Source organism: Charadrius vociferus, unplaced genomic scaffold (genome assembly GCF_000708025.1).
Source record: "Charadrius vociferus isolate BGI_N301 unplaced genomic scaffold, ASM70802v2 scaffold147, whole genome shotgun sequence".
NCBI lineage: Eukaryota > Metazoa > Chordata > Aves > Charadriiformes > Charadriidae > Charadrius > Charadrius vociferus.
In genome coordinates this window covers 6,069,133-6,086,845 of record NW_009649570.1, presented here as the reverse complement: position 1 = coordinate 6,086,845, position 17,713 = coordinate 6,069,133, and the positions used below count along the sequence as shown (strand labels likewise).

At 37.9% G+C, this 17,713-nt stretch overlaps 1 protein-coding gene across 1 annotated transcript; it reads left to right on the top strand.

Annotated features, from left to right (window-relative positions):
* Positions 1-1,497: 1,497 nt before the first annotated feature.
* On the top strand, positions 1,498-14,002 carry TMEM237 (transmembrane protein 237). The gene is made up of 12 exons (XM_009890185.1): positions 1,498-1,515; positions 2,319-2,350; positions 3,863-3,924; positions 5,511-5,624; positions 6,009-6,123; positions 6,849-7,009; positions 7,633-7,756; positions 8,759-8,950; positions 9,928-10,001; positions 10,486-10,579; positions 11,810-11,931; positions 13,851-14,002. The coding sequence occupies exons 1-12, from the start codon at positions 1,498-1,500 to the stop codon at positions 13,916-13,918; spliced, it is 1,176 nt and encodes a 391-aa protein (XP_009888487.1). The 3' UTR covers positions 13,919-14,002.
* The last annotated feature ends 3,711 nt before the right edge of the window (positions 14,003-17,713 follow it).

The following is a 17,713-nucleotide window of genomic DNA, read 5'->3' as shown; positions in this document are numbered from 1 at the left end:
CGGTCAGGGGCGCTCTGGCAGCGCGGCTCCTACACCCCCGCTCCGCGGCGGGGAGGCGGTGCCCGCCCTGCTGCTGCCCGGGGGCGGTGGGATGTAGCCGGCGGCAGCGCCGCACGTTTCTGCTGGTCGTTTGCTGGGGGCGCAAGCAAGTATTTCCTTATCGTTTTCATATTTTCATCCCTATGTATATGTTAAAAAAAATACGTATGTAAAGCTTTAAATCTGTAAAGGCTGGTTAAGTGTTTTTATATCTTTGGGTTTGTGCGTAACTTTCCCCTCGGTCCCACCTCTGAGGTCTGGTGGTGGTGGCAGCTTAGCTCACCACGCTTGGGGAGTAAGTAAATGCATCTGCTTGGTGCTGTTTCATACGCGCCGCGCTTATGAGTGATGGCATTTTAAGCTCTGTGTCCCTGAATGGACACCGGGGGTTGGGTAGTTCAGGATTTTTCCCTGCACGAGAGCTCCCAGGGGTGTCCCACTGTCCTGTGGCCTGGCTCGTGTGCCCAAACACAGGGCAGCAGCTGCCTGGTTTGTGGGAGTCTCTTGGCTTCAGGGGCACTATGGCAACATTAGCACTCAGCAGCTTTTCTGTCAGAAACAAGATGCGCCTGGAAACCTGTGCCCAAACTTTCTATGGAGCGAGTTCCTTCAGACTCTGAGTAACTGGGAATAACAGAGTAAAGCTCATATTTATATTGCAGAGTTGGGAACTTTGATGCAGATGGGACAGATGAATATTCACCACTGCCTGCTTGCATGTGATTTCCTTTGTTTCAAGGAATAAATGATACAGAAATTAATTCACTTTGTAGAAGGTAACAAAATAGAGAGGTACCACAGAATACAGGTGTACTCAGCACAGGCAGTGAATGCTGTACAAAAGCCTTTTTTGTTTAATTTTTAGGATTTTTTTTAGATTTTAGGGTTTTTTAAATGTCAACTATCCTAAATATTTAATAATTACTGCCACAGGACTGTAGGAAACAATAAAAGTAATAAACTCTGACCTTTATCGATATTTTTTTCTCCGTTACATTGGTGCACCTGGATGGTGTGACCAGTCCTGACCAGTTTGCTGGATGCCACTCAGGTTGTGCTGTTCTCTACCTGTGTAAATGGCGCTTGCTGTCGGTCTTCAGCATGGCCAAAATCCAGGTGAGAGATTTGAGGCCTAATCCTGCAAACCCTTCCTTGCACAAGGTGTCTCATTCATTTTGAGTAAACCAAACTCAGTAAAACTTGCTCACTGGAGCCTGTACCAGTATATGGAGTTACGGGTTTTTCAGTGCAAGGAACATTTGCTGCCATGGAACAAACTGCCGTTGTTTCAAACGGTAGTACTGGGCCCTAACCCAGGGGCAGGAAGGTTCACGTCCAGCTAATCCTGGCTGCTAGAAGCTTATTTTTAGTTTAGAATTAGCTGAGGTTCAGCATGAGCAGCGTGAGGGAGTGAGGAACGGTTCACAGTGCCTCTTTCAGGGAACAGCATCAAATGATATGGGAAAGAAACAAGTGGTAAGTTTGTGGATCCTTAAGTCTTAGCACTTTTACAGCCCTTTTTATTTCTGATATCAACTGAATTTTTGGAGAATGGGAAATAATTAGTCCTGTATACTTTCTCAATATAATTATATAATACAAAATTGGAAAGTAAATTGTCTTCCTTTTACTAAATGACAGAAAGTGCAAGAGCTCAGTTTCAGATTGTTAACAGGCGATACTTATTTTTAGATTTTAGTTGTGTGTCACCTGCTCGTAAATATTTTCAAAATTATATAAAAATTAATGTTTTATCTTACTTAAAAGTATTTTTCATAAATAAGCTTATTTAATTTTTATTGCTTTTACTTAATACTGTTCTAAATTTACAACTTCATTAACAGAAAATACTCAGCTCACGCTATATACTGTGCAAGTATGTTAAACGCACAAATTATTGCAGTATTTTGATATTTAAATAGAATGACTGATAAGCTTTCCAAGGAAAGTAGTACCTTATATGAAAAGTGCAAATTATTCAAGTGACGTTGAAATGCAAGCTGTGCCTTGCACACAGCTGTTAGGTACCTGTCCCTAATGCAGTACCCATCAGAACTCGGGCAAAAGCATTTTATTCCTGTGTTGTGTTGAGCACTTTTATGTAACAGCTCCATCAGGTGTCTCTCGCTATTTAAGAGGCATGTGAAGCAAAACATACTTAGCATATTCTGACCATATCTGGAAATAGCTGTTTTCTGTGAAGTGGTTTAACAGGCGTTCAGAAAATAGGGGGTTTCTGACCTGGAGTAGTTGACTTTTGCCCCTGTTTTGTCTTTCAGTGCCCGCCTCGTGCCCTCCCTCCAGTGCCAAGGTAAGATCAGTTAGTTCCACAGAATTGATCATGGTTCTGTACTGCAGTGTTCTTAAAAGTAATGAAATTAAGAGAAAGAAGTTTCATAAACATCTGAGTAGTCATAACGGCATTAAAAATATTCGCTTTTCTTGCTAATTTGTTGTCCCAGAATCCCTTACAAGGATTGCAGCACATTTTAAAGTTTTACAGAGGCCAAAAATTTTACTACATTACCTCAGTTTTAATACTCTCAGAGATAAACCTTTTTAAAAGTTTCAGACAAATAGCTACTTCAGTGTTATTAACATCTACTTTAGTTTTATGGGTGTCCCTCTTTTCAGTCTCTTCTTCCTTCCCTCTTTGTTTTGTTTCCGGTTCTTTAGGGTATTTGAATCACAGATCCTTCAGAACAGGAACTTCTGAAATTAGACTAGGCATTCTTGAACAGAGGTATAGCTGTATACCAGTTTGACATAATATAGGGCGAAATTTGGGCTTTTTTTTCAGTGCTGTAGTGAGCAGTGTGGAAGGAAAGGCAATTACACAGTTTTTATGACACGGTACTTCAGAATTCCTTTTAAGTACCTGAAAGCAAACGTGACATTTGCGATTGATGATATAATAATAGTGTGGTTTTAGTAATGTATGTGCTCAGATGTTTCATAACTTTTGTTGGTTTGTTACATATCAGGCAGTAAGACAAGTTTTAATTAGCCAGGTGGTTAAAGCTTTTAATCTGATCCACAGCTAGCCAATCAAGAACCTGTGCATAGTCACTAACAAAGTGTTGAGTCTGGACGATTGCTTTGTACACTTAACCCTGTTTTACACAACTGCTCATAAAGAGAACTAGGGATGGGGATGAGGAAATTAATCACAAAAGCAGCAGTGTGAAGTTCCCTGTTGTCAATTGTAATTGATTCAAAACTAACTTTCTTCGCATCTTTGTTCCTTTTACACTGCTCTTCAACACCTTTTCTCCTTAAATGTGAAGTGGAAACCAAGGTGAGTTATTCCAGCATTAAAGAGAATTATAAACATTGGTAGTTCCTTTTGGTGTCACTTCCTGTCTTTAAAGATGGGGCCTTATGCTTTTCCTAAATGCACGCTGATTATTTAAACTGCATGGATACCTGTGCTGCTATTGCTAGAACTGTCTGTTGGTTTTCTTTGTTCTCTTTACTGTTTGCTATTTCTGTATCAAATCAAGGTAATGGGAATGTTGTCACTGTGCTCTAAAGAAGTAGTCTGTTCTTCAGAGCATTATTCAGAGTATTTCAGTTTTTCACATAACACACGTGCATGTGTGTATTTAGCCTCTGTTGCACGTAAGACAGATTTCCTATCCCGTTTTCCTGCCATCTTCTGTGCTCCTCCTGCTTGCATGAATTGTCATCTTATCTGTAAAAGGTGGAGGAAGTCTTCACTTGTAAAAACAAATCCCATTCTTAACTAGCAATAGAGTGGTTGTTAAAAAAAGGAAAATGGAGATTTCTCCATGCTGTGCATCTATACTTGTGTTTTATGTTTTGCAGATGAAATTCCACTCAGTCGTCCCAAAAAAAGGAAGCCCAAAGGAAAGACTCCATTAGGTAAGGTCCTGCCAAGACTGGAAACTGTGTTTGTAATCCTGGGTGAGACCTGCGCTGTAGTCAAGCTCCTGACAGATACATGGTTTTCAGTCTTGTACTCTATTTTTGAATACTGTTCTCAGCTAATTTATTACAATTGATTTTGTACTGAATACCTGCAGTCTTTTTCCTAAAGTGGTGTCATTTTAGAACAAGTCTTTAAAGCTAACTGAAATAACTTGTTTTATCCTCTGCTCTTTCTCCCTAGATCCATTCCTGGTACTGCTAATACAGCATGTCTTGATACTGAACATTGTTATGTTGAATGTGTTCAGTGGTTGAATTTTTGAATAAACAAAGATAAAACTCATTTAACAAATTGGCTCAATTTCAGTCCTTGGCCAAATAAAGTCAGAAGTTAATGGTTCCGTTACCATCCAAGAGTTAAAAGCCTAAAATATGACTAACACCGGAGTTTTATATTTTTACAAGAAGTGGATCTGCAGAACAAACATGTTGGTTTAAGCAAGATTACAAGTCTGATCCGTTTTGATGAAGCAGAATGTGTTGATAGAATCTGGTGGATTTCTGTAAACCAGTTGACTTGGGATTGTGTGATGCTTTGATGAGTAAACCTCCTTTACTTGCTCAAAAGAGTGTACAATTGAGGGCTCACTGAAAGACCTGTAAATGCAGCAAGTAGAGCTGTTGCTAGCAGGGTTCCCCAAGGATCAAGTTTTGTTTACTGTTGTTTTCAGTGAGCTGAGTGACAGTGCAAAGTACACCTTGGCTTTGGCCATTACTTTGCTGGTTAATTCTGCGTTTTAGCACAGAAAACCTTTCTAAAAGGTGGGAAAACCTGTGCTTGAAGTGAAAATAAAGATAGATTCAGTTGTTGTCATAAAAACTGCAATACTTGAAAGAGCTATAAAAAAGCAGATGCGATGCAAAATAGAGAAGTAGCTTTGTCTTTCTACTTCTAATCATGCAAATTGATGCTACTGCTGCTAGAATATTTGATGAAATCATGTTAACTTCTCATGGAAATGTAGTTCTTCCAAAGTGTAGTAATTCGTCTTTCAGATTGGAGTAAACATCCTTCGGTGTTGTTTTATTCTGCTCTTTTTTATTCTTGTGGTGTTTGGTTAGCATTTAAGTTTTCCTTTGCTATTGCACTATTTTGCCTTAGCACATATCTGTGTGAATCGCCTTGTAACAAACTTAATTTTTCTTGACCCTTGCATTATAACCTTTGCATGTAAAATGGAAAAACATAGAGGTATAGATCTTTCCTGTGGTAGATTCCTTTCAGTCAGTCCTCTGTTGTATGCCCAAATGGGAATTGTGCTGTTTCTTGGATACTTAAATTTCCTCCTGGGCATGAAACTGTCAGGGTGAAAGGAGGGTTGTTAGATATCACCTTGTTATTTTCTTACTTACCACATTTGTTTCCCAACTCTTACATTTTCTAGCCAATACATTTTCATCTAGGCTACAAGCTGGGCAAATACAGACGTTCTGCAAAATGTACCACAAGGCAGCTTTTTCTTGCCTGTTTCTCAGCAACCCGGAATTAAGGTTGCTGTATCTTTTCGTCTGGTTTTCAGATGGCATTGTCCAAGCAGCTGTTCGTCGGCAGTCTGAAAGCAGTGAGCCCCTAACTCCTGAACCTCATGATGTCCCTCCTCAGAGGAAACGCAAGAAGAAGAAAATACCTACTGGTATGTGAAATAATTGTAGATTGGAAAGAGCACTGAATAAAATTTGGTAACACAGAAATAAAAATTGCCAGCTTGTATTTTGGTTTAAAACATTTCAAATCATGTGCTTTTGTACTTAAAACAGCTGAAAGTAATCTCTGAGTGAATGGTAGCTTAGAGTTTCAGTTTCTGATTTCAGATTCCATAGGGTACAAACTCTCATGCAAATAATGGCAGTACAGTTTTGGAAGTGATAAAATAGATCCTTTATATCATTCAAAGCTTAGAAGAGCATCACTTTTTTGCCACTGTGTTTATATAATAACTATTTATGTACTTAGGTGAATGGATTTCCATTTTTATGAAAGCTGTGAAACTTTCATGTGGTTTATTTTAAATCTTCAGATTCTGAGACCTCTTTTACCCAGCAAAATGTTGCATCCTTATTTCAGAATGGAAATGGCATGGATGTCCCTGAAGCTGAAGAAACAGTGATCCGCAAACAGAAAAAAAGAACAAAGTGAGACAAAACTAGTATAGCTCATAATCCAGAATAACTGTGATAGTGTGGCTGAGTAGCACTTTACATTGTCACATTACAGAGATATAAAATCTTGAAGCCCACGATACCATTCAGCCTGCGCAATAAATATGCGCGCAGTTCTTTTCAGGGCTAAGATCTAGCTTTCTTCACCTGTTTGTTTTATGCATACCTGGATGCATTACAGTTCTGAATACATTTACATGAGACTAATATTTCAGTCACATGAAAAAATTAGAGTGTGTAACTGCTTGCTTTCATTTTTAATATCTTCTTCTTAATTTTATGGTAAACTTTGCTTTTTCATCCTTTTTATTTGTGTTTTCTATGCCTTTATATCATTTTAGTCACCTTTCCACCAAAAGCATCCACTTTCTTGGCCTTGTATTTGGTTTGGGGTTGTTCTTTTTCTAATTGTTAATCTCTTGATATGCATTTCTTCCCACCTTATTGTTTTGACACAAGAAAGAATTTAAATAGAGGGAAAAACCCCAAAATTAAGGATTAGCTTTATGATTTTAGTTAACTAACTCCAGGAGAACTTTAGTCCTTAAAATTATAAATGGGGGTAATATTATACAGGACAGTAGCCTCATCGGTTCCTATCAGTCAAGTTAGACGTGTTAAATGCTTATAGGAGCCTTCAACTTTTACATTCTACTTCCTGTTCTTTCTTTGCCCCATTGTATATTCTGTGCTACTAGGAAACCTCGGCCAGCTGAAACACACGGTTCCAATGAGTTGGAAGTGGAGGAGGAGGACATCATTGAAGATGAGCACAGGAAAAGCCCAGATCAGCAGCCTGTGTTTGCTGCTCCCACTGGAATTAGCCAGCCTGTTAGCAAAGTGTTTGTTGAAAAAAATCGTAAGTGCATCTTCTGATTTAAGTAAGGACATTTTTTGCAACTAAAGGAAGCATTATTGTATTTAAAATCTATATACTGCACTACTGGGAAGAATTAAAGAAAAAGAAGTTTTCCAGGACAAAAATTATTTGGAAATAAATATAATTTTTCAACAGTGAATGTTAGTTTTGTCATGCTGGCATGTTTGGATGAATTTTTGAATTCTGTGTTGTGGATGAAAAAGAGTGTTTGATAGTACCCATTTGAGCTTATTTGACCTAATACTGTCACAGTACCTTGCAAAGAAAGTTATCATTTACTATATTGCAAAAAAATCTTTCAAGTAGAAGGTTTTTGGTTTTTTGGTGTTTTATTTTTTTTTTGTACCAGGGAGCACTGAGTAATTACCCAAAGTGCTTTGCACATTCTTAAATCCATAGCCTGGTGGATCACGCCAGGGTGCATCACCCTGATAGATGCATCCTGATATGAATGTAGGATGACAAAGGGCAGGAAGTGGGGAGACAAAATTTTCTGATGGAACTTTTGATGCTTACACCTTTTTAACACTAATAAGTATTAACGGAGAAACAATGATGAAAGGTAACAGTACTCTCTAAAACTAATTTCCTTATCCTTTCAGGGCGTTTTCAGGCAGCTGACCGTGCAGAATTGATTAAAACCACTGAAAATATCAATGTGCTTATGGATGTGAAGGCTTCATGGACTACCAGAGATGTTGCCCTCTCAGTGCACCGAAGTTTCAGGTGAAAGATAAATGTTCTAATGTAATAAGCAGAAATCAGGGTTGGTTTTTTTTCTTTTCCCTGAAAGTTAGCACCTTTTCTCTATCATTGTGTCATATCTTTATTTCTTTTGGATATCCCGAATAAATGGTGGTTTGAGATGCAATAGGTGTAAAGCTTCTCAATCCTCTAACTTTTGGTATTTGTTGTCAGGAATACCTATTTCTAGTCTAGACATCACATGTGAAATGCAAATTATAAAAAGAATAGCTAAGGAAGTCATATTGCAAAGCTTCAGACAAAACCTGAATAGCAAGAGATTGATCTGGTAACAAAAATACTAGAGACCTACAGAAAAAATGTATTACAAAATCCGATTCAACCATCAGCTATAATACAAGCAGAATGAAAATACCTGAATTCAGGTAATTCTCAAAGGAAAATCCTGGTTGGTGAAAAAGAGGGAGGAGTGAAATTGGACTGGGGCATAAGCCTGCACACAATAGCAAAAAAAATACTTTATTGTGTTGTGATACAGAATGGGAGGATGACAGGCATTTTCTCCTATAATGTATTTTATCTTGAAGCCTGCACTTCCTTCTCAGCTTTTTCTTAGCAAGGAAGATAATGAAAAAACTGACTCGAGGACAAGTTTAAAAGCATTGTGTAAGTGTAAGGGGCAGCGGTCTTAGAAGCTACAGGCAAAATGGGAGAGTGCAGCAAATTAAAGTATTTGATTCTGGTAGCAGTAATGAAGTTGAAGTAGTGACAGGATCAGGCAAAACATCTCAGTTTTCTTTGAGTGCTCAGGTACTGGTGCAATCTGTCAAGGGAAGAAGCAGAAGTCCCGTTGCTTAGAATTTTTGGAACTACATCAGAAAAAGCATTCAGAATTAATCTGTGAAAGGCTGGTATACTGTCATGGCAGCAGGGTTGAACAGATGGATTCATAGGCCTTTTCTATCTGTAGTTCTTAGCTAATTCAAGGTGTTAAACTTGTCTAATGTTCTTTTCTCCATTCAGGGTGATCGGACTCTTTACCCATGGCTTCCTTGCTGGGTATGCTGTATGGAACATCATTGTTATCTACATTTTGGCCGGAAATCAACTTTCCACGGTGTCTAACCTGCTCCAGCAGTATAAGACGCTAGCATACCCCGCTCAAAGTTTCTTCTATTTGTTGCTGTCTATCAGTACAGTCTCAGCCTTTGACAGGTAAAATATGTTTGTATTTGAAAGGCAGACGTAATTTGTGTGCAATATGTTCCTTTCTCCTTCGTCTGGCATGTTTTGATCTCCTGTTGATGATTTAATGGGATGTACTTAAGGGAATGATTTTACACATGGCTGGCTATACGGATAAAGGGTGTACTTGGGCATTCAGACCTTTGTTACTCATTTCTGTCCATTGCCTGCAGCCTTGCTTCAATGTGTTGGTGCTGTCTGTGTGGCCATGAGGTGAACCAGATGGGAGAGCTGACCTGTTTTTACTTCAGGGGAGAGGGGTGGTGGAGAACTAACGTTTCTATCAGGTTACTTTTCATGTGAATCCATTCCCCAGTGAGGTTTGCAACATGGCTGTGTAAACAGTTTTCCTGTCTTAGCTGTGGTTTCTGTCTTACATCTTAAGAGTGGGAATGAGCAGAAAGAGGAGCAAAAAAGGCCATAAACAGAGTAGATTCATAGATGTTTCTTTTGCTAGCAGGTAGTTTCCATGGCAGCATAGTAAGCCAGGGGAGAAGTCTGTTCTGTGGAAGAAATTGTGATTTTTTTTGGTTCATTGAGTGTTGGCAGGGAGGAGGCCTGAGTTATTCTTAGTTGCTCCTGTACTAGTGTAAGCTACGTGGGCAGTTATGTTACCATACCACTAACCATAACTCAGTTGGTGGTGCGGACACTGAAATGAATGGTAAGGATTAGAGAGGGGAGAGGTCTGTCCACTTTCTCCCCGTTCCAGAAAGGACTGCAGTGTGAAAGCTACAAACCTCATGGAACATCCTCCATAGTTTCAGTCTTTCTTGGATTTGGCATAATGAGGATCATTGCTTGTGTGTGGAATATAGTTGTGTATTAAGGCACTGCAACAGAGGCAGAATACGTTATCTTGCAAAAAGTAAAAGAACAATAGAATACTGTTAGAAGACATCATTATCTTATTGGGCTGTGTTAATGACTCTTGTTTTTGTAATCAGGATTGATTTGGCAAAAGCATCGGTTGCACTGAGGGGCTTTCTTACGCTAGACCCAGCAGCAGTATCCTCTTTCTGTAAGTATTCTGAAGCAGATAGGAAGTTGTCCAGAAAAGACAGTAAATGGAGAAATCCTACATACTGTTTTCAGTGAAATCTTCCTCCCTGGTTATTTTCTGCTTTAGAATAAGTGACTCGCTAAGTAGTTGAAAATAGCATTCAAGGCTGTGAACACTTTGCTATGTATTTTTTTTAAAGCATTTTCAGTAATAGCATTAGCAGGGCTGTTAGTGAGATAGTTCTTTTCCCACTTCTGAATACAGACTGTAGACCTAGCAGAAACCAGAATCACAAGATGCCACCTTTGAGGTAGCTGATCAATTGCAAAAGTGCAGAAACCAGATTTTGATGGGTCAGGAGAATGTTGAAGACAGAATGAATTAAAGGAGGTTATCACTAGAGGCAGTGGAGTGGAAGGAAAAAGTAGTGATAATTATTATGTCATGATGAGACAGCATTTTTGGGCTTTATATCTGACGTGACTAATTCCATTTCTTCCAGTGTACTTTGCTGCTCTTATTTTATCCTTAAGCCAGCAGATGACATGTGACAGAATAAATCTCTACACGCCACCTTCAGAAAATGGCAGCATCTGGTAGGAAACTTAAGAAATCACTTCTGTAAATTATAATATAGCCCACTTAGGAACCTTAGTCAAATTGGTGAATTGAAAAGCTTATACAGTATACATAAGAAAGTATTAATGAAAAATTTCATTACTAAACCTGCCTTTGTCTGAGCTTGCCCTGAATCTTTCATAATTTCACTGAAAAATGAGAACTCAAGGATGGGTTCCGTCATGTTGGTCGCAAATCCATTATACCTCAAACAAGAGCCTGTTGGAAGATGCTGAAAATGTTGTCTGGCAGGAACTTAAAGGATTTTTTTTGGTGGAGAAACTGATCCTACTGAGGTAACACTTTTGTGTTCAAGGACAGGACATTCTGTAGAGATTCAACACTGTTTTTGAAGGGGATGGTCTAATCTGTCCAAGAAATGAATGTCATGGCGTTACGAAGTAAGTGGTATGTCTGCCACAGGATGCAAGGGCTTAGCAGATACAGCTGAGCATTAAATATGAAGCATTGTTTCACGCTTGGAGATCCCATCCAAAATTGTTACTTTCTGAAGTAGGTATTTAATGGACTTAAACTCTAGTAGCATGAGTTTTTAAAATAGACCAGGAGAACTAGAACAAAAGCGTTTACATGAAAATTTGCTGGTTTGGGCAGTTAGATATTTATAGAAGCCCTAAAAAAAATAATAAAATGTTTGTTGAGTTGTTTATTAAAAACTCTAGATTCTAGTAACAAAACGTCAACCTGCTGCTGTTATGACAGTAAGAAAAGTGTCAGCTGACTGAAATCATAATCTTTTTAAAGCCTTATGTCATCTACCCCACAGCATCTGTATACAAGTCTTTGCACTGGCTTCCAGAGAGACTTTACTGACTTGCTGTTCATTTGCATTGCTGCCTCATGAGGAAGTGACTGACAACATTGTGTGGTTTATTTCACCACAGTAAAATTTGACCATGTATTCTGATTTTTATTTTCTGTCTCTTGGCCAAGAAAAGGAATTTGCTGTTGAAATCTACAAATGGACATTCTCTATGAGACAATGGGTTTTCTTAGCTGAGTTGCTGTCTTCGGTAGTCGCTCTCTTTACCAGGCCTTTGCAATGCAAGACCATGAGGATGGTACACATAGTTTTGTTTTCACATCTTGCTTAGCAAGCTTGTTTTTATGATACTCTGTTGAAATTGTTATTGTAACCTGTATGTAACAGTGAACCTCTGACTTATTGGTTGATGTGCTTTTCCCAGGGTGGCAGGTACAGAGGAAGAAATTGTTCAGCCGTGGATTGTAGTGAATCTGGTAGTGTCTATTCTAGTTGGGGCAAGTTGGATCTTCTTGTCCTACCGACCAGAGCTAGACCACAGTGAAGGTAGGAAACATTAATAGGAAAAATGTTTGTTCAGGCTTTTATTTGCTGTGCTCTGCATTTGGTGTTCAAGACAGTCCTTAGAAATTTTGTGGCTGAGCAAAAACAAGCATCTCCTAGCAACTTTCCAAAGCAAGTGCTTTTCTTGTGATGCTGGAGTTTATGTTTGGTTTTGTAAAGAAAAAACAGTAATTTAAAAAGGAAAACAAAAAAGCCTTGTTTGTTCTGGCTGAAGCAACATGAATTTTGAGACATGAGAGTGCATGTATCTCTTCTTCATTGAAGGGAAAAATAATTTTTACTTTAACAGTATTTTGAATATTTGAAATGTATTTATTCTCCTTGTGTTTTAGAAAATTCCCTAATGTTATTAATGTTCCCTTTGCAAATGCTGAATGCATTTTGAGTTCAGTATTATTTTCAATAGAACATTGCAGTAGTTTTGGGAACTCCCAAGCCTTGAAAAGTCAGATTTGTACTTGCAGAACAGGACTTCAAATGAGGACTAGTTGTCCTCATTGTCTAGGCTGGAGGAGGGGGCAAGCAAGTTGTCCCATTTTCTTCTTAGAAGAAGCTTTGTTAGAGACTAGGCCTTCTTCCTTATGTTGTTTCGACTGTGATCCAAAAGGTGTATCGTAACTCAGCTTTCCTATCAAGTGCATGCAGCCTGTGACTTGAGGCTATGCTGTACATTAAAATCATGTTTCAATTTACAACTGCACAGGTATCCAAAGAGCATCATGAGTTGAACCACAGCTTTGTATTTGGGAGGCTGAAGAAGATTCAACATGGTTCTTCAGATTACATTAGAATTTTAATGTACAGATTTCTATATTTCAGCTGGCCCCAGTTACTCTGCTTATTTTTAATAATTCATTTAATGAGTTAAAAAAAATTCTAGGTGGCAGCCTTTACAGTCTTTGACAGTAAAATTTATAATAGATGTTTATATTGTATTTAAACCCCATTTTTAAAATAATAAAGACTTATTCAAGGAAGCCAGTGGCAGGATTTAACTCAGGTTTTGATGAGCTTTTTTGATATTTACAGTTGGCTACTAAGATTAGAACACTTGCTTCAGAAATTTCAAGAGAGAAATTATGTTAGGACTTACCCAAATAGTAGAGAAAGTTTAGTCTGCTAAGGATGAGGTAGCAAAAACATGTGAATCTCAAACTTGAGTGGATAAACCACATTGTTGCATGTACAGGTTGTGTAACTTTACCACATTGACAAACTGTTGGCAACCACAGTCTGGTGTATATGCTGAATGTGCTGTTAGCAAGACAGAAAGTACATGTATGCTGAGGGTGCAGTATAGATACATAAGGAAACCCAGATACGAGAAAACTCTACCCTCAGCAGCACAGAGCTCCACAAAGGTACCTCATTAACTGCTTAGCGTGCCTAGCTGAATTTCTCTGTAAGGAGCACTTCACTGCTGACCTTAGGCTGTGTCCCGTGCCTGACCTGCTACAGTGACAGTTAGCTGTGAGCAATATCATTCATGATTCTTTCTGTCCCAGGTTCTAGTGTTGCTAACTTACACTGTGATACATAAAGCAGATATTCCATAAATGAGCGGGTCTCTGAACAGAAATCTCCCTTTTTGAGTCTGATACTGTCAAAACTTTAACAATCCCTCAATCTACTTTAGAGTTCTGTTTCAGTGTCCAGGTTGAATGTAGGATGATACTGCATATGATCAGCTGCTAACTTCATCACTAATTCTGTTAATTTTGTGGGGCAACAATAGTTTTCTAAAGACAGTGGTGGCCCTTGCCATTGCTGAGTTGTTGGTATTATGACTGGGGAGAAAAGCAGGAGGCTTGGGGGTTGCCTGAGCACTTTTGGGGAATAATGAAATCTTATTCAGGTGAAAGTTTTAAAAGAAAACATATTTCTTTTTTTTTCTCCTTTAGAACTGATGTTTCATGCTGAAATTGAGGAATTTCCTCAGGGAGATATCATACCCAGAGTCCAGCCATAGTGTGGAAAAAGCATCTGCAGATATTGTAGCTGTGACTAATGGCTTAACATGTTGTGTATTATAGCCATGTATTATAACTTTGACAAAGAAAAAAATGTATTTTTATATTGTATATATTTGATTTTGATCTTTTTATGTGTGCTACAATTTCCAAACGTTATTGAAAATTTTTATACTTTTGCTTTTTATTTTACAAACTAGATTAGTGCATAAAGTCAAAGTGATTTTGTAAATCTTGCTACCTACATAGCCAAAGAAACTAGATGGATGCAGAAGATCAGGTATTCACTGCTTTTTTGACTGCTGTACAGTCTTAACAACCTGCTTTTGTTACTAATGCTGTAACATTAGTTACAGCAGTTACATTAGTAAGCAGTTGGCTTACATGATATGGCTAAATATTCTCTAGAGATTAAAACAAATCTGATGAAGAAAGTAGTCTAAGGAAGATTATAACAAAACAGAGTTAGAAAACATAAAAACCACAAAGCTAGTAAGCATAAAATAATCTGGGTTTAGTTGTCATATAAAGTATTAACTAGAATAAGGGATTGGATTGTCAAGGATTTTGTTTAGTAATTCCTTAAAAGAAGACACTTTATTTTTCTTCATTTAGTTCTCTTGACAAAGATCTTGATTATAACAAGTTCTTTCAAGTTGACGTAGATATAAGAAACAGAAGTTTTAATGTTGCAACAGTTTGGTCAGCTAATGAATACCTACATACAGCTTTTAATCAAGCAGGGTGGTTTTGGGTTGCCAACAGGGTATATTTACATCCTGTAATTTCTCTACAGTCAAGACGCATAACTATTACAAAGCCATTCACAGGAGTAGTGTTCTGATCTCTCCTTATCTTGTATGGCAAGAGAGTATTATTTCCTGATCTTTCTAATGAAACTTGAATTTCAGTGATGTTAAAAATGTTCTACCTATTTTGATGGAAATTGATTTCCCCCAAAAGGATGTTTATTGTTTTGTGTTAGGATGGAATGGGAAACTTCTTCCTAAAATTGAAAAAAAATCCTTACTAATGCAAAACAAGAACTCTGCAGCAACCCACCTTCTGTGTAGTGATGTAGTAGTAATAGTGGCAATTGGTGGGTTTTGATGATGATAGCCAACATTATTTTATATTAAAGTGGCAAAATGAAAGCATTGCAGATGTGAATAGGTACAAATGTATTGCAGGATGAAGCAATCTCCTCAATAAGACATATAAAGAGCTAGTTTGAAATCCATCTGTAAAGAAAGTATCACATAAAGCCCCAAACCTTTTTGTATATGTTATTTAATATGTATTGATTTTGCACTGTTTTATTTAATGTGTGTGTCTAAGTGTGGTTGTAAAGGGTGTGCAGTTGTCAAAGTTCCCTGGAGAATTACTGTACTTTCTAGTAGTGAAGTTAAGAGTTGCCAGATAAAAGACTTGAAGGGGAAGTCTTTTATCTGAAGGGAAGGCCCCAGTAGCTTTCTATGCTGATCCCTGAGTTTCTTTAAAATAGGGATGGGAACATAAATAACTAGGCTGCTTCTGCCCTGTTGAGGACTTGAGTTTTGTTATGCCCATCTAGCAAATTTAAGTAATTAAAAAATTCAGTGTTAATGACATTTTTTAAATGCTATGGTAATCTTGAAAGGAAAAGAAAAAAAAAAGAGTTCTACCAGAATTAAAAGATGTTCCACAGCTGTTGGCTGCATTCTGGGGCATTCACTTTGTTGTGGGAAGGAGCTGTTAACCTTTTTTGTAAATTGTTATGGCTCTTGTGTATGTATTTTTGCAAAACTGTAGTGCTAAATTATGGCTGGCACTGCATTGTAGATTAAAATGGAGAGATTCAGGGTGCCGCTCCCCTTCAGTGTTGCACTGGAGCTTCTTGTCATGGTTTGGCTGTAGGAGATGGGGAAATACGCACTACTTAAGTGTTCCCATGTAGGTTGCCACCACACTTTTTCCAGATGTGGTGTGTTTGATTTATAGAATTGTTGAGCTCCTGAAGATGAAATTAATAATGGCTTCTCTTTGCTGCTTCACATTTCTGTCATCTCGGTAAGTGTACATACACATGGAAGTGTAATTTTGCCCATAAATTGAAGAGCCCAGGCAAAACTGTGCTAAGGCATCAAATCAGTACAGGAAAAACTTGAATAACATCTTTGCTTGATTTCTGACATCATTACTAGGAATTGGCATTCCAAGTAACCCTTGGACAAGGCGATGCTAGCCAAGAGCCAGATTTGTTCTCATTGTGAAATACAGTAGTTTGTTTAGATGGTTGAGCAGGGATTAAGTTAATGAACTTAATGGGATCAAATACTGAAAACCAGGCTTCCCTTTCCAGTATCTTTTTGGGAGGGTCTGAGTATATGCATATTTAGACTCCTGAGATTTGAGGTTGCCATTTAGAGTCACACTTAATTTGATGGCTAATTGTCTATTTTACAAAGTACTTTTCATTCCATTAAGCCTCACAATGAAATATGAGTTTAACTGAGCTTTTTTGTTTAGTTACTTGGAAAGTTTTAGAATGAGTTTACAAAACAGATGGTTAATTACAGAACATGCAATATCTTTAGAAGCCTTAACTGAAATGCCTTTGTGCGTTTCCATACCATTGTTTTTAATGCAGTATTTTTCTGTTAATGAAAAAATTACAAAGATGTTAGTGCCAATTTCTTGTTTTTACATGTATGAAACAATTAAACAAGATTCTACTACTTTGTCCTGTTTCCAAGTGATTAGTTTGTTTAAAATAAATCAGTCTAATTTTTTCCCAGTGCTAATCTTATGTATAATATACAAGCCCTGAACAAGTGATTATGGGAAAACATTTTTTCCGTATTTGTGGTAGTGTTGTAAATGATGGCTTTGCTTTCTCGCCATCACATTCCTGATGCTGTACTGGTCTTTTGCTCAATCAGAAATGTTACCGTAAACTCCTGAAAACTAGCAAGTAAAGTGTATTTCATCAGTTAATGAGGTTTGTTTAACCTAAAAAGAATATTAAGAGGCGAGTCTGATTGCTGCCTTTAATGGCAAATGGGTGATTACAAAGAAGACATGAGTCAGACTCTTCTTGAGCTGCGTAGTGAAAGGATGAGTGGAAACGGTCACAGGCTGCATCAGGAAAATTACCACTAGCTACCACAGGAATTTTGGCAGTGAGGATTTGGGACAGGTGGGGGGTGGTCCATAGGGGCTGTCTGTGGGATCTCTGTCCCTGGAGCTGCTCTGGACTTGGGTGGACAGAGCTGTCTGCAGCCTGAGGGAAGGTTGGATCCAACAGGCTTCCAGTGCCCCTTCTAAGCTAAAGTGTTCTTACTTTGCTTCTTAAAAGGTAGTCATTTAAAATTTAGTTAAATTCCAGTTGTTTTTTTTTCTTTTAAGTGTTTCTCTCTCAATTCAGCTTTCTCAATGTGAAGCCAGGTGGCATTAATTTGAAAAGTGTCTTTTAAAGTGGGTTTTTTGGTATTGCTGAGATAAACTTCAGGAGTGTTACAATTACGTCAGATATATTCGCTTGCATATTTGCAGCAGAATTAATTTAAATGACTGAAGGCTTTGGGAGAATAGAGTAAATCATCAGGTACGTATTTATTGCTATGCTAAGCCTTACCTTTCTCTTCCTTTTTCCTCATAGTGATGTGGCAGTTGTATTCCTCAGGGCAGCTGTGCTTGAAATGGGTCTGTAAGTCCACAGACACTGAGAGGAAAGTCTCTTTTTTTTTTCTTTTTTTTTCCTTCCTTTTTTTTTCCCTTTTTTTTTTTTCTTTTTTTTTTTTTTTTTTTTTTTT